The following is a 23,506-nucleotide window of genomic DNA, read 5'->3' as shown; positions in this document are numbered from 1 at the left end:
CCTAAGAGTCATGTTTGACTTTGGTCATGACTAAGTTTAAGTTTTAATTACTATTTTTGTTTACCTATGCTTAGAGGGTTGTTCTAAGCTCTATATAACCCTTTTGGCTTAATTAAATAACATTATAGTGTATTTTAGATTAAAAATTTTTGTGCTTCAAAAGATGATTTCTTCTTTTAAACTCTTATCCTATTGGTAGACTCCTTAGTTGGTGAGTTCTGATTCTGTATCCTTTTGGGTGGTGTTTTCTATATCCAATAGAGTGGTGAACCATTTATCCGTTTTATTTACTAAGTGTTTGGTTCAACCCATGGTACCTATTACATTCTAGCCATCCTTCACCCTTTTATTGGACCAGTTTGGTTTTTCCCTTACAAATCTGGTATTAGTTGGTATTAGAGCTTGGTTCAATGGTTGGACATCATCGACATGAGAATAATGTTGAGAAACCTGAGAGAGATCATCAAGATTTGGAAATGGAAGATTTAAGGAGACAATTCTAGCAACTCTAGGAGCATTTGGAGTTTTACAAGAATCAAGGACAAGGTCCTAGATATCATAATTCAGAATCTAAAGCAGTTAGCGATGATGAAAAGGAGAACCCACTTAATTGTGCTCATAGTCATTCCTCCAGCGAGAGCACTCCACCCTATCCCCGTCATATCAGAAACTTACAACAAGGTTATGATACGAAGGTGGACATTTCAAAATTTGAAGGGAATATTCCACCTGATAATTTCATTGATCGGATAACTATTTGTTGAGTGAATCTTTGATTTCAAAGATATTCAAAAAATTTCAAAGTAAAGATTGTTGCTATCAAGCTAAGGAACACGCTTCAATTTGGTGGGAGCATCTTAAGAGGCAGCGACAACATGAAGTAAGAGATTGTATTGTGAAGTGGGAAAAGATGAAAAGGGAGCTCAGGAGAAAATACTTTCCTGACCACTACAAGCAAGATGCTTTATGAAATTTAATAATTTCAAGCAAAACGAGCTTTTTGTGGAGGAGTATACATCGGAGTTTGATCATCTTATGATTCGATGTGATATTGTAGAACCAGAGGAGCAAATGATAGCCCGCTATCTTGGTGGGTTACATGCTGAACTCAGTGATGTGGTCCAGTTACAACCTTGTTGGACTTACAATAATGTTTGCAAGCTTGCTTTGAAAGTGGAGAAGCAATTGAAGGAAAGGTAGAGTAGTAGCTTTCGATATTATAATCGAGAGGGGTTTCTAACCAAGGGAGTGGTTCCACTTCTAAGTCCGTTGCACTATCCAAGACAGCCACTATCAAGTAACCACCAAGGAATGAATCTACATTTGGTCCTAATCGTCCAAGTCCCAACACCTCTGGTACATGTCTATTGTTTCCTTCCTTTTCACTATGCCTCTTCTAAAAAAAAGTTAAAAGACTAAAAAAGACAATCCATTTGCTTCACACTTATAATATCTACATCTAAATTGAAAGTTTGAAATTTAATCTATTGTACCAAAATTTATATTTCTAAAATTGAGGATTATTTGATAATGGAATAGTCTGATTAAACGTTGGGACACCACTTCATTTTATTTAAAAAATGAATATTGTTTTATTATTATTAGAAAAATTAAAAATACACACAAACAGAGAGTAAAACTGCATGGATAAGGCTATTATATATACAGAGTAGAAAGTACAGAGAGACAGCTAGGCTAAGCCAAGATGAAAAGTCACGAAACATCCACAAGCAAACAAGGCAATGCTACACGCCCAACCCACACCAACACGTGCATTCATGGTGCAGAGCCTCGGACCGCCACAAGATCATCCACTTTTTCACCTTATAAAAACTTCCCAAATAGTCAAAAATCTCAGTTTCACTACACCAACCAGTCGCACCTTCCCTTCTTAATTTCCTTCTCTCACTCTCTAAATTCCCACATCGAATTTTTCTCCTCCTCTATATATAATAAATTTTCTACTACACCATGTTGTCAAACAAGGCTCTTGCAAAACGACAAGACATTAGTAGTAGTAGCAGCAGTAGTGACATGGAAGGAATGAAGCTCATGCTTCACTTGCTACTACCACTCTGTGTTCATTGGATCGCTGAGGAAATGACTGTTTCGGTTCTTGTTGATGTTATTGCTAATGCTCTATGTCCAGGAGACTCAACCGGTACAGAAGCTATTTATCTTAATGGTCTTCAACAAACGGTATGTAACAAATTCTGTCTTTTTTGTCTTTATGGTTTTTGGATGGACTTTGTTGGGTTTAGCTGCTAGCTCCTGAGAAAAAAAAATGGAGGAAAAATGAGCCATGTTTAGTTGGTTAAAAACCTCGTACCAAATATCCAATTCAAATGTGGGATATTAAAAAATGTTGTTGTTGTGTTATATCTGTTTAAAAAATTATGGTTGTCGAATTTGGCATTTTCTTGTTCTTAATAACATGTTTGAGTCTTTTTTTTTCATAGACACCAAGACACTGAAACTCTAAAGAGTTTAAAATTTTGCTTAATTTGTTCTTCTTAAGGTCAAAAAAGAGGTTTAATTTTCTTTTCTGTACGTATTTTCGCGGAAGCCAAACGGGAGCCTGTATGATGATCTGCTTTCCTAGACTCATAGTTCATGATTTTTATTTTATTTTAAATTTGGTGGACATGATTTGGAGTTGATTCATAAGTGTTTATAATTATATAGTGCTAAGCAGGGAAAATGATCCATTTCTCACTTAATTTTATTTTATGTTTTTATGCTCAAAGAATCGAATCAAGTTCATAATTCTCCTTTCTCTCACTGTTTGTTTGAATTTTCATCTGAAAGCTTGGAAATGTGTTGAAAACACAAGAGCAATTTAGACCCCCCAATTAAAGTTACGGCTCGATAGATTTTACACTAACTTAATATAAAGTGCGGAATAGTGTAAATGCGAGCGGATGAACACAAAAGCTACTCTAATCCATAAACTAAGTAACACAACAGTATAATGGAATATAAAAGAGTAGGGAAGAAAGATGCAAACACAGAAAACACCAAGACATGTTTTCGAAGAGGAAACCGAAGAACTCGGCGAAAAATCTCTCCGCCGCCCTCCAAGCGGATATCGATCCACTAGACAATCAGTTGGGATACATGGGTTAGCAAGAGACCCTCCAAGCCTAATCTACCCGATGCGCCTAAGCCCTTCAAGCTCCTACTCCAACAAGGCTTCTCGGAATCGTGTCTTGTCTAGCTCTCTGGATCCCGCAACAAGCTTCATGTTGCATCTGCCATTCTAGGCATTTTCCAATGCTTCCCAGCAGCACCAAAACGTCACTCAACACTCTCAAAGGATGTGGTAAGTGTTTGGGCTATCAACCTCTCAATGGTATGGAAATGGAGAGGGAAGAGTTGAGGAAATACCACAAGTAAGTGTATAGAGAAAGGTGGGGATAACAATCTCTAATTCCCAATGTGTTTGGTTAGGTTTTTCTCTCTGAAGCATCCCTCAATATTTGTGGGTAATGAGAGTATATATAGGATAGGTACAGAAAGTGTGAGTCAGTCAGTACAGGCTGGCAGAACAGATTGCCTCGCGGGTGTCTCGCGGGAAGGCCTTACCCGTGAGATACTCGCGAGACACAGCTGTCTCCACCTAGTTTGACTCTTCGCATTCCAGCATGTGCATGGCACAGGATCCATTTCGCGGGAAGCTAGGTCGCGACATACCTGCGAGAACTCTTCATCCTTCAAATGCTTGAGTCTTCACACTCTCTCTCTATCACACATCCCTTACAACAAATCCCAAACTAGATACAGGGTATGAACGATTGAAAATGATTACAATCAAATTTGACACGGAATAAAAGCCAACAAAATACATAGTTGTAAATAACAACTTTACATCATCTACACCAAACAGCCCAACTAATGGTCACAAAAGGAATAAAAGAATTAAAAAGAAAAGGTCCCGGAATTTATCATTGATAGTAATAATTTGTTATCCTTAAAGTTTCAAGGATTTTTAGATGGATTAGACGTTGATTTCTTTAGAAAAACACAGTGTCAATGTCAACTTTTCTTTTTACGCTTTCATAAATGAAATAGTGGTTGGAGAATTTTTAATATCTTGGTTTCAAATCTACGTAAGCAAATAATTGCAATTGAATGAAAACGAGTAACGACCCACAAAACTTGTTAGTCATTGGTTCTTCCTCTACTTTCCCTTTGGGAAATAAAACTGATAGTTTATAGATATTCATAAATTGGCAAGGTTCGGACGTTTCATGCAACCACACTTAAGTTCGAATTCCGCTACCAGCAAGAGTCCGTTGGTGGGCATCCTTAGTGGGTAACCCCCACACAGGTGTGTAAAGCGCGGCCGGCTACGAAAGAACCCACTAACTTGGCTGCCACCTGGCGCTCTGCCTGGGGGTGTAATATAATCATACAGACCCTTATTTTAGTTTCTCAAAAAAAAAAAAAAAAAAAGATTCCACATGTTGTACTCTCTACATAAAATAAAAAAATAAAATTCAATTATCCATTTATTAATTGGGTCAAGCTAGTCTAAAATAAAATGATTATTTTATCAATTTCCACATGTAGAAATTAGAAGCTTCTTAAAGTAAACTGATTAATAATATAAAAGTATTATTATATACCATTATATACCATGGTCATGGGTTATGCATGGGGGCAAGACTTAGGGTGAGTTTGGTTCAGCTTTTTGTAAAAGTGCATAATGAAAAAGTGGGTTTTAAAAAGCTGAGTGTTTGGTAAAAACTGTTAAAATTGTTTTTTGAAAAAACTGAATGTTTGGCTAGTATTTATAAAAGTGGCAGTTTGAGGAATAAATTACCAAAAAGGACAATATATATATAAGAGATTTTATTTCATACTTTTTTTATTTTTATTTTTTATGTGAGTTTATTTCATAATAATAATAATAATAATAATAATAATAATAAATATATATTATTGGTATTATTTTAATAATGTTTGGGCAATTTTTCTTTTTTAGTGTTATAATTATTTGTTATTACCATTAATGACTTCTTATTAATATTAATTAAATCTAAATAATTTTCATCATCATGAAGCATAAAATGAAAATGTAAAAAGATGATAAAATATACACCAATAATCCAAGTTTAAATTGTACCACATAAAAATGTAAAAAGATATAAAATATATACCAATAACTCAAGTTTAAATTGTACTACATGATAGAAAGGAGTAATTACTACTCACAAAGCCAAATCCTCCAAATCTATAGGTCTGCTTGGAGACAGTGAATCCCTTGCAATATTTATTGATGAAAATTTTCTCATATGGAAGTTCAAAAAAGGCAGCAGCTATGCTTTTTTCTTTGAAATGTTCTTCATAATCAGATTCAGATGCAACAGTACTGATGTTCTTTGAATTAAATTTAAGAACATTCTGCAGGTAATTCATTACAAATGAATCATTATCACAACCAATTTTTGCATTGGTGCTCCTCAGCCACTCGATATCTCTAACTGGTTGTAGTCGTTGCACAGTGAGCATGGAAGACAGACTAGCAGTGTAGCTTGAGGTTAAGATCAGTACAACGAAGAGCCAAACTACCACCACGGCTCGAGTGAGGTTGCTATAAACTCTTTCCCCTGCAAATGTAATTGATTCCATTCATTAGAAATTCCATCCTGGCTGATGTTTAGTCTTTATCTCTGGGGCTTCTATTGNAAACCTACCTATTTTACTTTGTGCATTTAATAAGGAGTTCTATGACATCTCAATTTCAGAAGGTGGGGAGGCTTGAATAATATTGTCCAGAACATTGATAGTGCTCACGTCTTCCCGTCTTAAAGAAGTCCAATTATCTAAGTCTGGTGTGCAAGATGAACTTGAAACTCTCTTTGGAGTATTGATCTCTCCATTATAAAAGTATTTTGCTAGTCCAACTGCCTTGTTCCAAACACTTCCAGAGCTAGCAGTTCCATTGCCTTGATATGCCTCTTGATCATGTTGATAATTCTGTAGTAATCGAATTAATGATAGTAGGAAACAAATCGTAGAAATGGCCACCGATATAAGGTAGAGACCCCAGAAGCTCTGGATGCTCAAAGGATCCGTATCATTGGATGTTTGGTCTGTTGAACACTCACGTGAGGGGGTCAACCACCTTTCTTCTAGACCTGTTAGGGTACCATCTTCTGATAGCTTTAGAATAGCTTCTGAAAAATCCTTCGCTATTGGTGAGCCTTTTTGGAATGCCTGCATGGAGGGTAATTAGAAGTCATTCCTATTAGATAAAAAGACTGTCCTCTTCGTTTCACATGAAGTAAATACTATCTATTTCAGAGTAACAATTTTATTTCATGACAATGTATGAAGTGTCAAGTCATTTAATATTCTAAATGACATGACACTCATTACCCTTTAAACTTATAATTTTTAATCTAAAACATGAAATTGATACATCTCAAACAGTGAAAATCCTAATACATTTGGAATGGAATTTCTAAAACAAAAAATCATAGCATGTTTGGACAATTTTCTATAATTAATATAAATTGAGGATTTATACGTTTAGAACATCTCTTAAGCTTTAAAACCATTGTATGAAAATACATGAAGATTTCTTTGAAATAATGAGTTTTAGCCAACATAGAAAACTTGCAGAAACTCTCTACAAAATTGTTTCTTTCCATATTCAAACAGTCTGGAATCCACATTTATTAGAAAGAAATATCATAATAGGATGAACCTAATTGATCATAAAGGGATTAGTCCATTTTGTAAAATTAGCATTATGTTGTAAGCAAATTATTGCATCAAGTGCACATTTATTTCAGACACAGTATATTTTCCAGTCAAATATGAGCTGCAACCTTGCAGTAATTCTATCATTCTAAACCTCAAACTTAAACCTACCTCTTTAATTCCCACTAACTGCAAAGTACTAGATCTCTTACAATTATCTAATTACATGTACAGAAATAAGAGAATTTATGCAATGGTAAACTAATTATATTACTTTACATCCTAGACAAGACAGCCACAAGTTATTAGGGGTGGGCACAATGAGGCAGACCAATAATCCTCATATTTAAATTTATATGGTAAAAATCTTTTTAAGCCGATTTTTCTTCAATACCATCAACAGATCAAATCGAACACTACATTCCTCGTTACCTTTCAATCGTTAGTTCCAAAAACAAATCTCAACATTTTTAATTCAATCAGATCACTATTAATAAAAACCCCATGATCACCCTGACAACTACATATTTTCTTTGAATAAAGTTTCTCTCCAAACTAGTTTGGAGAGAAACCCTTCAAACTTATTATATATTTTTATATTGAGTGTGAAATTTGAAAATCTAACCGTTGGATTGCATGTTCTTATCATATCCTTCATGCTTGCAAAATTTCAAAAAGATCAAAGATCAATTGCTATGTCATCAAATAAATGTTAAAATTCCAAGTTTTTGTAATCTCAAATTGTGTATAAAAAATAAGTTCATTGATCAGATAGTAAATAAAATCCGATTTGAATGAAATTTGATATGCACGTTAAGAACATAAGAAATATGAAATTCAACGGTTAGATTTTCAAAATTTACATCTGAAAAAGATATATATAATAAGTTTGAAGGATTTCTCTCCAAACTAGTTTGAAGAGAAACTTTGTTCATTTTCTTTTTTCTCCTCTGATTTTCAGACCCCAAACCCAAACTTTTGTCTTTTTTCTATTAGAATTATGAGCTACAAGTCTACAAACCATTCATAGCAAGATTTAAACCACTGTAAATTCCAATCAACAAAAACAAATAACTAAACAAGTAAAGGAACAATACCCATTAATCTATAATAGTAACTCTCTTCTGGGTTGCCGAGAAAACAAATCAAACACAACAAAAAACAAAAAATTTGAAGCACCCCAGTACTTTAAAAATACATTCTTTTTTTATCTGTTTCGACTTCCCAAAAAGTGTGTGACTAATTTAACAGATTTCCTCAGTCCCTAATAGTCAAATAGAGCATCCACAAAAGAAAAAAAATTACAAAGCGTGTAGCTAAAATTTCTTTCAATACCCGGCAAGAGAACAAATAGATCATTAACAAGAACAAAGCATGCAAGATCTAAAATTTTTTTTCCCACACTCGGTAAAATAAAAAAAAAAAAAAATTTCAGATCAGTGTTGGTACCTAGTGGTTTTTGGTAGTAGATCAGTGTTGCTTGGTGTTTTGTTGATCAAAACTCTACCTTCAAAATGTATTTCTCAGATCAGATTAGACAAATAAAATAAAAAAAAAAAAATACAGAGGAAGGCCCGTTGAAGAAGACGAAGAAAGAAGAAGAAGAGGAAGAAGATTTTCAACAAGTGACAAAAGAAAAGAGAGACTTACGCGCAAGGAGACACGGAGAGGGTAGAGGTGAGAGGAGATGAGAGGCGTGAGGGAGCTGCGCAGAGCAAAGAGATGAGATGAGATGAGAGGAATGAGGGCCACTGTGTGTGAAGTCTGAAGACACCTTGCCCTTTATTCAAGGGCAATTTCATAATTGAACTCTCCAACGGATATATATCAAAAGCTTAGCAACGCGCGTTTCATTTATGCACCAAAGCAGACCCATAACGCAAACACGCGTTTCTTCAGAAAAATAAAACGCAACTTTTTCAGGAAAGTTGCATTTTATACTTACCAAACGCCAATTTTGGGCTGGCTTTTTTGAAAAGCCAACTTTTGGGCTTCAAACGTGCAAACAAACGCACACTTAGGTACAGTACTTATGTGTTGTTTCTTAAGTTCCCCTCTTAAGATTTTGCTATGTGAATTTTTTCTCATGGGATAAAGTGCATTTTTTAGTTAAGTAGCCACATGACTGAATCCTAAGATAGAAACTTAAGGAACAACGCCTAAGATATTGTACTTAAGTTTTATTCTATGCATGGTATATACAAAGTTAGTAAATATTATGTTTCATACAATGATACAAACAATATCTCATACCTATGGCTTCTTATAAATAGATCACCAAGATTGCTGGACTAGCAACACCCATGTATTAAATTTACAAAGGAGAAGAGAGAGAGAGAGAGGAGAGAGAGAGAGAGAGAGAGATTTTAAAAGAAAACATTTACATGGGTAAGTGGCATTAATTATAGGTTACTTAATTGAGGTCTTTCCTATCATCATTTACACTCCCAGAATTATGAGTAAATGTAGTTAGGTAAGTAAGTTGGCAAAATAAAAGAAATATGCTTGTATGATTTTGAATTGGAAATGTCTTTAATTTTGAGCACTTTATTTGTAACTATGTAATGGCACTATAATTGTTTCTTGCAAGCAATGTTCGCATCTTTTAATTTCGGGTGTGGGTCCTAGCTAGAGATGTCATATTCATGATCTGCTTTTTTTTGGGTTTGTTATTGGCCTCTTGAATTTTAATCTATTTTGGAATATTCATCTTTTGTAAAAAAAAAAAAAAAAAAAAAAAAAAAAAAAAACCTCAAAAAGTTGGAATAATTATTGCTGTTTCCTTCATCTTTAATATAGTAGAGTAATGAATAAATATGAGACAGAAATTTATGGTTGTAGACTTGTAGTAGTACCTTCATCAATGTGACCAAGTTGTGTACCAATATATAAAAAGACAAGTTTGTATAAAAAGACCAAGTTGTACTTAAGCTCTGTTGTTTTCCTTTCCTCTGCTTGTCTGTTGTATTGGCAAGCTTTGTATCAAAAAAAGAAAAAGAAAAAAAAAGACAAATATTCCATCAAATAACATACATATATTATATATATATATATATATATATATATATAAAGACAAGTAACCAGGGTCCCTCACCTTCTAGCTTTTCTCTTACCCTCTCAGCCTCACATTAGTATGTTTTTTTTTTATAATTTGGTTCTCGATATATATAGACAAGCCGCACACTTATCAAGACACTTGAGAGGGATAACTTATGGTCCTTTAAACTAGCTTAACTTTAACCTGAAAGGTAGCACGCTACTTTACTTCATATACCCTTTCTCATCATTTGTGTGGCTTTATGACATGTAGTTTCCTTCAATAACCTGAGTCACAATTTTTTTCAAGGATAGCTAATAAAGTGTTGTTAATAATTGGTTCAAATAAGAACCAATTACAACTTCGCAACTTAACAGTTCCGAAATTTACCATGGAAAATATTATGTGTAATTTGTTAGATCCTGTTAACGGGTACTCTTGGTGCAATTGTTAACAAATCATTTTATGAAAGTTTTGACACTACTTTTATAAGAAATAGAAAAAACTGTAAAAACATTAATTGTTTTTTTTTTTCTCATAAAAACTTTTTAAAAATAGTTCACTAACAAAAGCCCTAAGGGCTAACAAATTCCCTTAGCCCCTAGGGCAACCATTAACATTTCCCATAATTGTTTTACTTTATGCTCCTCAATTAAATTTCAATTTTTTTATTGCATTGAGCATGAGTCAGAAAGCAATTTCTTGTTAACGAGATGCAGAAGAAGACTGGGAAAGAGAACAGGAAAATTTTTTCTTTAAATTAAGTTTTGATATATATATTTTAAATGCGTGCAGGTGGTTGGAATTTTCAAGATGGTGGTGCTTCCACTGTTAGGTCAGCTTTCAGATGAGTATGGGCGTAAACCAATGCTCCTTCTTACCATATCCACATCTATATTCCCTTTTGGTATGTTTCATTTGAGTAACTTACTTGCTTATGTGAAGTTAAATGTATTAACTGTTAGATATATACTTCTGAACGTTGAGAATTAAGGATATGAAACCCAAATATGTATGTCACTTTAAGTGTGCATTTGCTGTTTCACAATTATGGTTTTTTTTTTTTTTTTAAATTAATATTTTAGAAAAAAAATTAATGTGATTCAGTCTATGAAATTTACAAATGCTTTTGAAGGCAGTGGATGGGATACTATAGACCATGTGCATGTCAAAAGATTGATGGTTTAGCATTCAAACCTGTAAACCATTTCTAAGGCATGAATATGGCTTCAGGCTAAACTAGACAGAGTCTGGCCAAGAACCTTTTTTAAAACGAAAATGGGTAAAAGGTGATCTTTTTTGTTTTTGGTGGATTATACATCTGAAAACAAGGAAAATTTTGAATTCCAGCTGATTCTGATTGAATGAATGGATACTGACGACACCATTCATCCGAGACTGATCTAGAGTAAGATAAGCATCCTAAATGATGTATGAAAGATGAGAAACAAATAAGAGTTAAATGTAATTATCGTTCAACTATGCATGTTGAAAGAATAAATATATAAGGAAAAAAAGGGGGAATTTCCATTACAACTATACATGATTACCTTTTAAAATTGTGAATGATATTAATGCTTACTTTGTATGATGCTACTAGCATTACATTAATGATACTTTCAAGACCATCAAGTGAATTTACAAATTTGATTTTTCTATCTTCTATTTTCAGCTATACTTGCCTGGAATCAGTCTAAAGGATTTGCATATGCTTACTATGTTCTTCGTACAATATCTTATATTCTAAGTCAAGGGAGTATTTTACCAAACTCCTTAGTTTGGTACATAATAATTTGGATGATTTAAAACTCACAATGACTAGAGATGGTAAAAGATTTTTTGTAATCTTTGTTGATGACCATTCTATATTTATTTAACTTTGTGTATTAGGAACCAAAGATGAGGTATTGGAATTTTTATAAAATATAAAAAATGAAGTTGAAAATGGCATAAGCCTAACTTGGTATACCTCGAATTGTGTGGGTGGTTGGCTAAGATGTTACCCAAATCTAAAAGGAGAATACCTCAAAGTGTGGCGGTACTTGCCTAAGGTCATGCTACATGAACCTAAAAGGAGGAAACTTGATTCCTAATATGTGATTGCGTGTTTATTGGTTATGTTTGTTATAATTCATGATATAAAATTATTTTCATCAATAGTGATGTATTTAGAATTTAATACTATTGTTGAATCTTAAAAATGTTTTTTTTTTAAAGTATGAGGTTCCTTTGAAAAATAAGGAAAATATGTTTCATGAACCTATTGATACTTCTAATGATCTTGTTGTGATGTGCAAGAATTGAGAAGAAGTAAGCGAACTAGGGAGAAAAAGAGTTACGGTAACAATTTTCTTACCTATATTGTTGACGATGAACATGTAAGTTATTATGCAATTAAATTTGTTGATGCACCATTATTGTTGGAAGCTTTTAACAAATTATTAGATTATGTCTAATCACACTACTTCCACCTAAGGTTAAGCCTATTGGTTGCAAGTGGGTGTTTAAAACAAAATTTGTATGGTTGCAAGCGGGTTTTCAAAAGAAACTTATAATTGAATGTGATCATAGATAAGTATAAGGCATGCTCAGTAGTTAAAGGCTATAAGCAAAAATATCATGTTGATTATTTTATGCTTATTCTTCAATTATTAGAATTGCATCTATAAGAATGTTGTTTGTCATTGTATCTATTTACAAACCTATTATACATCATATGGATGTTAAAACTATTTTTCTAATAGGTGAATTAGAAAAGAAAAAAAAAATTATATGGAGCAATCCAAGGGTTGTGTTGTCCTTAGACAATAACGTAAAGTTTATAAATTGGTTAAATCCTTGTATGGATTAAAACAAGCACCTATACAATGACATGTAAATGTTGATATATGATGCTTACACATGGATTTGTGATGTATGGTCATATAATAAGTTAAATAATAATGAAGGTGTCATTATTTGTTTATATGTTGATAACTTACTTATATTTGGAACCAACCATAATGTTGTGCATGATACTAAATGTTTTCTTGCCTCTAAATTTGATATGAAAATTTTGGTTGAGGCAAATGTTATTTTAGGCATTAAGATCCTTAGGGACAATGATTGCATTATACTATCACAATCTCATTATGTGAAGAAAATTCGTAAAAATTTTGAACATTTTGATATGTCACCTATGTCTACTCCATATGACTCAAAGGTGCGCTTGATTAAAAATCATGGTGATAGTGTTTCACAAGATAAATATGCACAAACTATTGGTAGTTTAATGTTTTTGACAAATTGTACTCATCCTGATATTGCATATGCTGTTGGTAGATTCAGTAGATACACTCATAATCCTAGTATTGAGCATTGGGATGCAATATCTAAATTATTGAGATATTTAAAGGGGACTCTTGATTTTGGTTTGTCATATTGTGGCTATCCTACTGTTTTAGAAGGATATTGTGATGCTAACTGGATCTCTGATACAGATGAGGTGAAGCCTACTAGTGGATATGTGTTTACGCTAGCTGGAGGGGCTGTCTCTTGGAAGTCAACCAAACAGACTTGCATATAGTGAGATCCACCATGGAAGCAGAGTTAGTGGCCTTAGAGAGAGCTGGGTCCGAAGCCGAATGGCTTAGGAGTTTATTAATTGATATACCTTTTTTTTACTAACTCTATTGCTTCTGTTTGTATTCATTGTGATTGTCAGGCTGCCATAGCACGTGCTAAGAACAAAATTTATAATGGGGAAAGTCGACATATTCGATGGAGGCACAATATTGTGAGGCAGCTTATTGGTAATGGTGTTATATCTTTGAACATTGTAAGGTCAAAAAGGAACTTGGCCGATCCTTTGACCAAGTCACTAGCAAGAAGGCTGGTGAGTGAGACATCTAGGGGGATTGGACTAATACCCAAGTTGTAACACTATGACTAATGCCCAACCTCTATGATGGTTGATTCCACATAAGAGGTTAAATGGGTAGAGGTCATTAGTGGTCCATGGGCACTGTCATTTGTTATGTGTTTTCTGCTATATCGATAAGGAGATTAATGATGAGTCCATCCCTATGATGTGAGACAGTGCTAAGTTGCAGAATTTGGTGAGGTTAAGCTTTAGACTCTTAATGGATCTATATCCTTACTTGTTGGGATGGGGTGTATCTGTATGCACTCCTGATGGATGCCACTGATTAAGTTGCAGATTGTTGGAGGTTGAGCTTTAGGCTCTTAATGGGTCCATACTTCCTACTTGTTGGGATGGGGTGTTCTGCACGCACTCCTGATGGATGCCACCTATATGTGAGTGGAAGTCATGCCGCTTCCTATGAGACTTTTTGGGTAGGTCTCTAGAGTTCTCATGAAACCCAGTGGCATATGGCCTGGATAAGGCGCCAACCCCGCTTAAGAACAACCTTGATAAAGAAAGTTATGTGGGTGGTAAGTTTGGTTTACTAATAGCTTGGTTAAAAGAGTTTTAACTCCACCATTGTCTTTTAGTTCCTACTTATTTATCCTATGTATGGTTAAAACCTTCTGGTACCATATTGATGCATGCTTTTTTTAGTTGTGTGCCTTTTCTATTCTGTGTTTGTAACATGTGGGGGATTGTTGGTGTGGGTGTGTGTTCCAAACACTTTTATTCTTATTTATTTTTTAGCCGTTGGAAATTTATGAGTAAAATAGCCGTTGGGCAATTATGACAAAAATAGCCGTTAGGCAATTATGACAAAAATAGCCGTTAGACAATAATTGATAATATAGCCGTTGGGCTTTTAATGGTTATTGGTAACCAATAACTATAGACTATTATCTTTATAAGTAACCTATGTAATACTCATCATAACATAATTTCTATAAGGTCTTTTTACTACTCTATGTTTTAAATATACACAATTCTACTATCTTTCTCTCCCACATATTTTTCTACAAGAATATTTGTTCTAACGAAAAGTAATAGAGAGTTGTTCTTAAACCTTTTGTGAGTGGAAATGCGTATATCACAAAGGTCGACGCTATAGTCTAATCTTGGGGAGTTGTTTGGCCAAGAGAACCAATCGCACCAAGTTTTACTTTGAGTGATACGAATCAACCTTTAAGGACAACGCTTTCACAGCGTGATTCTATAGCATTGTGAGATTTTTTTTTTTTTTTTAAATTCCTTTTTTTATTTTATTTTATGTTCTTGCTAAGTACTTTGGGATATTATTTTTGTATCAACACTTGTTTATTCACTAAAATATTTCCAACAGGATGTTGTTAGAAGAGAATAAGAGGGCTGCAGCTTTTGGTTGGATAACAGGCCTTTCTTCTGCTTCACATGTCTTGGGAGATCTTCTGGCACTTTTTCTCCCAGAAAAGTACATTTTTCCGGTATGTTATTGCTCTAAATTCAGCATTAGCCATACAGCCTTAATTCTGTCATCCTTTTCCCTCGTAAAAACATTTTTACCAATTCAGCCTTTTGTTTCAGGTTTCAGTAGCTCTCTTTATCTTATCTCCGATTTATATTCAACTCTTTCTGGTTGAGACAGTTAAGCTGGCTCCAAACAGGGACCAAGATTCAGCCTGCTTAACTAAGACAATTAAAATTATCCAGAAACAATACAAATCAATGAAAAATGTTGCTACAATAGTTATGAGCAGGTAATTTTGTCTATAATCGAGACAGCTTAAAATATCCTCATCCTGCATTACGTAAATACCATATCTAGAATCTCTTAGGCAGTCTTAGCATCCAAAACTTTATTCCTGCAAAACATTATTTATAAATTGTCTTTGTCTGGCTAAAGGTGCTCCATTTTTCTTTTACAGTCCGACATTAAGAGGCATTTATCTGGTTTCTTTCTTCTATGAGCTGGGAATGTCTGGCATCACCTATGTCTTAATGGTATGTTTCCTATTAATTTATCATTTTAACAAGCAAATAGATGGTTGCATGCTGACAGTTTCCTCTTGGTACCATCATACAACATCAGATATTTCAACAAAATATATAATTTTCTTTTCCTTTTTCCATAATTATTTTTTTCTTTTTGACAAACGAAATATTCTTTCAACCTTTTCAGAATAGTTTCAGTCAAAATCTTTAAACCAAATATTTTGAAAAAAATAAAAATAAATAAATCTTCTATGTAACTGAAAGATTTTATGAGGGTTATTGTTGCTACCAATAATCGAAATTTGACAAAATCCAATTGTCATTATAAATCAGTAATTGGCACATTGTGTGATTTGGGGTTGAAAGACGAAGAGAAAACAAAGAAAAGGGAGAAGGGGGAAATGCCCACTAAATGTACCTTGTTGGAGTGGGATTTGTATGCAATGTGCAAACTCAAAAAATATATAAAAATAATTTTCCTTGTTATATAAAGCCAAAGATGTCCAGTTTTGAAGGAAATATTTCTAAGACCTTATACAAATAGAATGTGGAAATACTTGGAGAAAGAGAAATTGGTAGAGACTTAAACATGAAGCAGGAGACCCTAGAGAGCTTTATTCGGGGGAGTTTGAATCAGAGGAGTTGTGTCTTTGTTGGTTAGCAGTTGTCATTGGCAAACAGATCAAGCACATGTCCTGAACCCACCAAAGTAATGGGAGAAATTTTTCGATGAAACTCATGCAGAAAAAGAAAAGGTGTGAGAGCTTCAGACTTGCTAGAGACCCAAAGCCAAAGGCTTTCTTGATCAATAGTTTAGGATAAGATAGTGCTTCATTTATCATCTCATAAGATAACTGTGACTAAACCGATCCACGAAGTAGAGTAATGAAAATTTATGAAAAAAATGTTTTTATTTTTATTCAATGAGTTGATGGCTATGCTACTACCTGTGCAGTACTATCTGAAGGCCGCTTTTGGTTTCAACAAAAATCAGTTCTCAGAAATTCTGATGCTTGTGGGAGTAGGTTCAACTGTTTCACAGGTAAAGTATATTATGATGCTAAAGTTTCCTAATATTCACTTAAAAGAGTTTGATATACCTTTATGCTGAAGATTGTGAATTGTTCTCATCTTGTGCCATCAATCAAGGCAGCATATCAATATCTGTTAGTATGTTATTAACTTTGTTATCTGCTTGGCATATGCCAGAGTTTTCCTATAAATCCTCTGCTTTGTTGCTCAGAAGTTATCAAAAGAATAATTCTTCCAGTTGGTGTTGTAGTGGTTGATAATCTATCTTCTCAAATAGAAAACAATGCCAAGGCATCATGGTTATAGAAATGAAACTATTCTTTGGGTCATATTTTGTCTTATTGTCTTCCCTTAATGAGCACATTGTTTTTCATTTGAAAATTTTGACAAGTAAAAGTTTTTTTTTTTATGAGTTCTGGACTTGAGAGTACTGTGCCTCTTAGTGCTCAATTCCTAATTGCTTATAATCCTTTCAAAGTCTTTGGAATTGAGAGTACTGTTCAGCGCTCATACTATCAGCATACATTAAACTTCTTTTGTCAAAAATATTCCGTATGATGATTGTGTTGAGCTTGTTGTTTTCCTTCATGAAAATTTTAAAATCCTTAAGAAATGGTCTTTTCATGACATGTTTGGTTTGTGGTTTGCTTCCAGATGTTGGTTCTTCGACTAATAAATCCATTGGTTGGAGAGAGAGTGATATTGTGTATAGGTATACTTGCATCAATAGCTTATGTAAGTCTCTTATGATCATTTCTTTTAATCCGTCCAACGCAAATTACAAAATAAAATAAAAACTAATGATTCTTTTTGCTGTGCAGGCAATATTCAATGGCCTTGCATGGGCGGCATGGGTATGTACATACTTATGAATGCGTTATTTAATTTTATGCTAAAGGAAAATTTTCTGACACAAACACTTGAGTTGGCTTGCAAGCAAATATTTAGCCTCAGATGATTTTTGGACATATCAATGTTATTTGTATTTTCTTACATGAATCATGTTTAGATACGTAATCTGTAGTTTGAAAATATTAAATATTTGAAACAACTTTGTAAAAGATAAAACATGAGGAATATATAAATCACTCTATGCTCTAAGAGTTTCATGTGCATTTAGGGAAATTAAGTGCTTCTTTCATGAAAGAATCAGTGGTTCAAAAAGCACTTGACATTGATTAGAATCTTTTCTTTCTAATCTTTTTTCTTTAGGCTATTTTTAATTTTTTAATTTCCATTTCTCATTTGGAGTTCTAAATTCAATCATGTGTTAATCGTGGCTTTGTGAAAGTAAAACTAAAGTTTCCTATTTCTGTTTATTATTTTTCAACTGTGGATACATTTATCTATCAGTAACAATGCAACATTGCCACAATGCAGGTACCATTCATGAGTACCACATTTAAAGTTGTAGTTGTCCTTGTAACACCTGCTGTAAGTATTGGAATCATGAATTCTTTCATAAAATAATATTCAATGTGGTTATTCAGTTCACCTTTTTATTCTAATGGTGTTTCAATTTTTCCTGTCAAATTATACGCAGACTTATGCAATTATTTCAAGAGCATCGAGCTCAAAAAATCAGGTTTGGAAAATACATGTGATCCCATTACCTACAGTTCTGCATTCCATAGTTCTTAATATTCTTTCTAGAAACCTTAAAAAAAAATCATCTTCTACTCTTACTGTCAATACAAGGAAAGACTTGGTTTCTATATTTTTGATATTATCATACATAGAGAGAGGCTGCTGAATTTGATAAAGTTGTTTGAGTAAAGCTAATGCTATCATCTCATAAGTTACACTACTCATCTAGAACTGGATGTTTTCTACTTCTGTAGATTGAACTTTGAACTCAATTAAAAAAAATGAGGCAGGTTCATCAACATGCGTTTAGTATGAATCAAGTTAGCATGTGTCCAGTAGTGAGTTTTGAGTTTTAATTGGGGGCTTTCTACGAAAATTGGTCCAATGATTTTTATCTTTTGTTCAGTTATCTATGGTTATCAAATGCTTAATGCCACAAAAATTGCTACTTTTACACCTGAAATTGTTGCATTCACTTAATTGATGGAGAATTTCAGGAGTATGCAAAAAAGAAATAAATGCAGACATAGGGTTCTCCCATATCAAAATAACTTGTTCTATGTTGAATTAGTTCTTGAGCTAAATATAGTACAAAGCACATGACCGTGGTCATTCCATTGACATGTATGCTCGATTGTTTGTGCAGGGAAAAGCACAGGGATTTGTGGCTGGTGTGGAATCAATAGCAAGTTTGTTATCACCGCTCGTAATGAGTCCATTGACTTGTGAGTGGATTAGCTCATCATTTTTTTTAGTTGAGTGTTAGAATCGATTCATATGTATTGCTAACAAGCTAAATTGTTATCTCAGCATGGTTCTTATCTAGCAATGCTCCTTTCAACTGCAAAGGTTTCAGTATTGTATGTGCATCTGTATGCATGGTAAGCGTATACTCTCTCTCTCTCTCTCTCTCTCTCTCTCTCTCTCTCTCTCTCTCTCTTTTTATGAAAGAATCTGTGGTTCAAAAAGCACTAGTGACATTGATCAGAAACTTTTCTTTCTTTTCTTTTTTCTTTAGGCTATTTTGAATTTTTTAATTTCCATTCCTCATAGGGAGTTATAAATTCAATCATGTACTAATCGTGGCTTTGTGAAAGTAAAACTAAAGTTTCCTAGTTCTGTTTATTATTTTTCAATTGTTGATACATTTCTCAATCAGTAACAATGCAACATTGCCACAATGCAGGTACCATTCATGAGTGCCACATTTAAAGTTGTAGTTGTCCTTGTAAGACCTGCTGTAAGTATTGGAATCATAATTTTTTTCATAAAATAATATTCAATGTGATTATTCAGTTCACCTTTAATTCTAATGGTGTTTCAATTTTGCCTAACAAATTATATGCAGACTTATGCAATTATTTCAAGAGCATCAAGCTCAAAAAATCAGGTTTGGAATATTCATGTGATCCCATTACCTACAGTTTTGCATTCCATAGTTCTTAATATTCTTTCTAGCAACCAAAAAATAATAATCTTCTACTCTTACTGTCAATAAAAGGAAAGTCCTGGTTTCTGTATTTACACCTTTCGGTATTATTATACATAGGGAGAGGCTGCTGAATTTGATAAAGTTGTTTGAGTAAAGCTAATGCATCTCATAAGTCACACTACTCCTCTAGAACTGGTTGTTTTCTACTTCTTTAGATTGACTTTGAACTCAATTAAAAAAAAAGAGGCAGGTTCATCAACATGTGTTCAGAATGAATCAGATCAGCATGTGTCCAGTAGTGAGTTTTGGGTTTAAAATGGTGGCTTTCTACAAAAATTGGTCCAATGATTTTTATCTTTTGTTCAGTTATCTACAGTTATCAGAGGCTTTATGCCTCGAAAATTGCTACTTTACACCCAAAATTGCTGCATTCACTTAACTGATGGAGAATTTCAGGAGTATGCCAAACAAAAAAGAAATAAATGTAGACATAGGGTTCTTCCACATCAAAATAATTTGTTCTGTGTTGAGTTAGTTCTTGAGCTAAATACAGTACAAAGCATATGACCGTGGTCATTCCATTGACATGTATGTTCGATTGTTTGTGAAGGGAAAAGCACAAGGATTTGTGGCTGGTGTGGAATCAATAGCAAGTTTGTTATCACCGCTCGTAATGAGTCCATTGACTTGTGAACAGACTAACTCATCATTTTTTTTAGTTGAGTGTTAGAATCAATTCATATGTATTGCTAACAAGCTAAATTTTTATCTCAGCATGGTTCTTATCTAGTAGTGCTCCTTTCAACTGCAAAGGTTTCAGTATTGTATGTGCATCTGTATGCATGGTAAGCATATACTCCCCCTTCTCTCTCTCTCCCTCTCTCTCTCTCTCTCTCTTAACTAACTCTGCATCTTATTCTCCTTAGATGATTTCATTATGTTATGCTTGCCTGCTTAAACCTGGGGTGCCTTCAAGCTGTGATTCAGAGGATGACATTGAAGCACCATTGCTAAGTGAAAGTTGATTGTTTGTCCCGAGTAATTTAAAATATTTTTTCTATGATGGCTGATGTAAATATTTGGGGTCCCTTGCATAGAGCAATGTAATTGTATTAGTGCAAACAAGCTTCCAATGTGTTTATCCCTCAGAAAGTTCTCTTAAACTTTATGAACTTGAGCTGCAGAGGATAACATTGAAGCTTCACCTCCAAGTGTTATAGTTCATTGTTGTATTTCCCAAGCATTTTGTAATAGCTTTTATAGGCGATGATGTGTATATGCATCCCTTTGGTAAAGTAAGAATGTAATTATATTGATACATATAAATTTTGACCATGCATTTTACCTAAAAAATTTGGTTCAACCCATGGTACCCTATGACATTCTAGCCATCCTTCACCCTTTTATCGGACCAGTTTGGGTTTTTCCTTACAAATCCACTATTAGTTGGAATCAGAGTTTTGGTTCAATGGCTAGACATCATCGACATGGGAATAATGTTGAGAAACTTAAGAGTGATCATCAAGATTTTGAAATGGATGATTTGAGGAGGCAATTTTAGCAACTCTAAGAGCATTTTGAGTTTGACAAGAATCAAGGACAAGGTCCTAGATATCATAATTCAAAATCTAAAGCTATTAGCGATGATGAAAAGGAGAATCCACTTCATCATGCTCATAGTCATTCCTCCGGCAGGAGCACTCCACCCCATCCTCATCATATCATAAACTTACAACAAAGTTATGATATAAAGGTAGACATTTCACAATTTGAAGGGAATATGCCACCTGATAATTTCATTGATTGGATAACTACTGTTGAGCGAACCTTTGATTTCAAAGATATTCCAAAAAATCACAAAGTAAAGATTGTTGCCATCAAGCTAAGGAAACATGCTTCGATTTGGTGGGAGCATCTTAAGAGGCTGTGACAACGTGAAGTAAGAGATTGTATTGTGACATGGGAAAAGATGAAAAGAGAGTTCAGGAGAAAATACTTTCCCGACCACTACAAGTAAGATGCTTTTATGAAATTTCATAATTTCAAGCAAAAAGAGCTTTCTGTGGAGTATACATCGAAGTTTGATCATCTTATGATTCGATGTGATAATGTAGAACCAGATAAGCAAATGATAGCTCGCTGTCTTGGGGGGTTACGTGTTGAACTCAGTGATGTGGTCTAGTTACAACCCTGTTGGACTTACAATGATGTTTGCAAGCTTGCTATGAAAGTGGAGAAGCAATTGAAGGAAATGCAAAGTAGTGGCTTTCGATATTATAATCGAGAGGGGGTTTCTAACTGAGGGAGTGGTTCCACTTCTAAGTCCATTGCACTATCCAAGACAGCCACTATCAAGCAACCACCAAGGAATGAATCAACATTAGGTCTTAATCGTCCCAACACCTTTGGTACATGTCGTAGATGTTTTAAATGTCAAGGTCTTGGACATATTGCTTATAATTGTCCAACTCACAAGATAGTTTCTCTTATGGAGAAAGATGTGGGAATAAAGGATGAAGATGAGTCTGCATTGGTAGTTCATGAACATGTTGATTTCGATGAGGAGGTGATCTATGTTGATCAAAGAGAGTCACTTGTTTAAAGAAGTCTCAAGGTAGCCTATGCAGAAGATGAATGGCTTCGGAACAATATATTCCATACTAGATGCACTTCTCATGGAAAATTTTGTAATGTTTTCATTGATGGGGGAAGTTGTGAGAATATTGTTGCAGCAACCATGGTGGAGAAGTTGAGATTAGAAACTGAAAATCATCCTCAGCCATACAAACTCCATTGCCTCTATTATTGAATGTTTGAAGGGAGGAAGGTTTCACTGGAATTAAGAAGCCCAAAAGAGGGCTCAAGAAAAAGGTTACAGAAACTCCAATTCTTGTACTCTAAAATTTCAACAAGTTTTTTGAAGTTGATTGTAATGCTTCAGGTGTGGGAATTTGTGTTGTGCTTAGCGAAGAGGGTAAACCTATTACTTTCTTTAGTGAGAAATTGAATGAATGCAAGAAAAAAAAATCTACTTATGATAAATATTTTTATGCAATTATTCATCATTTATTCATGCTTTTGATCATTGGAGCCATTATCTCCTTCTAAATGATTTTCTACTTTATTCTAATCATGAATCTTTGAAGTGTTTGAATAGTCAACATGCCAGATGGGTTAAATCAAGTGGCTGATACATTAAGTAGAAGACATTCTTAGCTAACCACTATAGGGATGTAGATGCTAGGTTTTGAAGTTCTCAAGGAGTTGTATAATGATGATCCAGTCTTTGATAATGTGTGGAAAGATTATTCCAAGGGTTCTGTTAACCATTTTTTGAATTTTTTTTTTTCCAAAGATAAAAAATTGTGCATTCCTCAATCTTCTTTGCAAAGAGTAATTATTCAAGAAGCTCATGGAGGAGGTCTTGCTGGACACTTTGGAAGAGACAAAACTCTTGCTCTTGTGTAAGAAAATTTCTATTGGCCTGAGTTGACTCATGCTATTATGTCTCTTGTGAGAAGTTGCAGAACTTGCCAAATTGTTAAGAGCCACAGTTAGAACACCGATTATGCACACCATTACCAGTTCTCAAGGCTCTATGAGAAGATATCAGTTTATATTTTGTTTTGGGTTTGCCTCTAACTCAAAGAAACAAGGATTCTATTATGGTGGTAGTTGATCAATTTTCAAAGATGGCTTATTTTGTTCCTTGTAACGAGACTGCAGATGCATCTTCTATTGTTGTTTTGTATTTTAGAGAGATAGTTAAGCTTCATGCTGTTCCAAAAACTATCAATTCTGATTGTGATTTGAAGTTTGTAAGTCATTTTTG

General features: G+C 34.0%; 1 protein-coding gene and 1 long non-coding RNA gene across 2 annotated transcripts; one reads left to right on the top strand and one right to left on the bottom strand.

Annotated features, from left to right (window-relative positions):
- The first annotated feature begins 1,891 nt into the window (after positions 1 to 1,891).
- On the top strand, positions 1,892 to 21,041 carry LOC112000090 (uncharacterized). Its single transcript, XM_065764525.1, has 14 exons — positions 1,892 to 2,199; positions 10,544 to 10,655; positions 11,421 to 11,529; positions 14,995 to 15,115; positions 15,216 to 15,388; positions 15,557 to 15,632; positions 16,579 to 16,665; positions 17,310 to 17,390; positions 17,477 to 17,509; positions 19,429 to 19,482; positions 19,591 to 19,632; positions 20,285 to 20,363; positions 20,449 to 20,519; positions 20,601 to 21,041. Exons 1-14 carry the CDS (start codon positions 1,972 to 1,974, stop codon positions 20,697 to 20,699), a joined length of 1,365 nt encoding a protein of 454 aa, XP_065620597.1. The 5' UTR covers positions 1,892 to 1,971; the 3' UTR covers positions 20,700 to 21,041.
- Positions 5,177 to 8,464, bottom strand: LOC136063730 (uncharacterized). Its single transcript, XR_010625346.1, has 3 exons — positions 8,362 to 8,464; positions 8,161 to 8,218; positions 5,177 to 5,612 (listed from the first exon to the last, which is right to left on the bottom strand). It is a non-coding gene; the product is annotated as an uncharacterized LOC136063730 (long non-coding RNA).
- Positions 21,042 to 23,506: the final 2,465 nt, after the last annotated feature.

This window comes from Quercus suber, unplaced genomic scaffold, assembly GCF_002906115.3.
Source record: "Quercus suber isolate HL8 unplaced genomic scaffold, Cork oak 2.0 scaffold_22, whole genome shotgun sequence".
NCBI lineage: Eukaryota > Viridiplantae > Streptophyta > Magnoliopsida > Fagales > Fagaceae > Quercus > Quercus suber.
This window is presented reverse-complemented; position numbering and strand designations above follow the sequence as displayed.

Excerpts from the sequence above, each read along its gene's own strand:
- LOC112000090 (XM_065764525.1), top strand. The coding sequence starts at position 1,972 with ATGTTGTCAAACAAGGCTCTTGCAAAACGACAAGACATTAGTAGTAGT. Across the intron at positions 2,200-10,543 it reads TTAATGGTCTTCAACAAACG|GTGGTTGGAATTTTCAAGAT; the intron begins GTATGTAACAAA and ends AAATGCGTGCAG. Across the intron at positions 16,666-17,309 it reads TAGGTTCAACTGTTTCACAG|ATGTTGGTTCTTCGACTAAT; the intron begins GTAAAGTATATT and ends GTTTGCTTCCAG.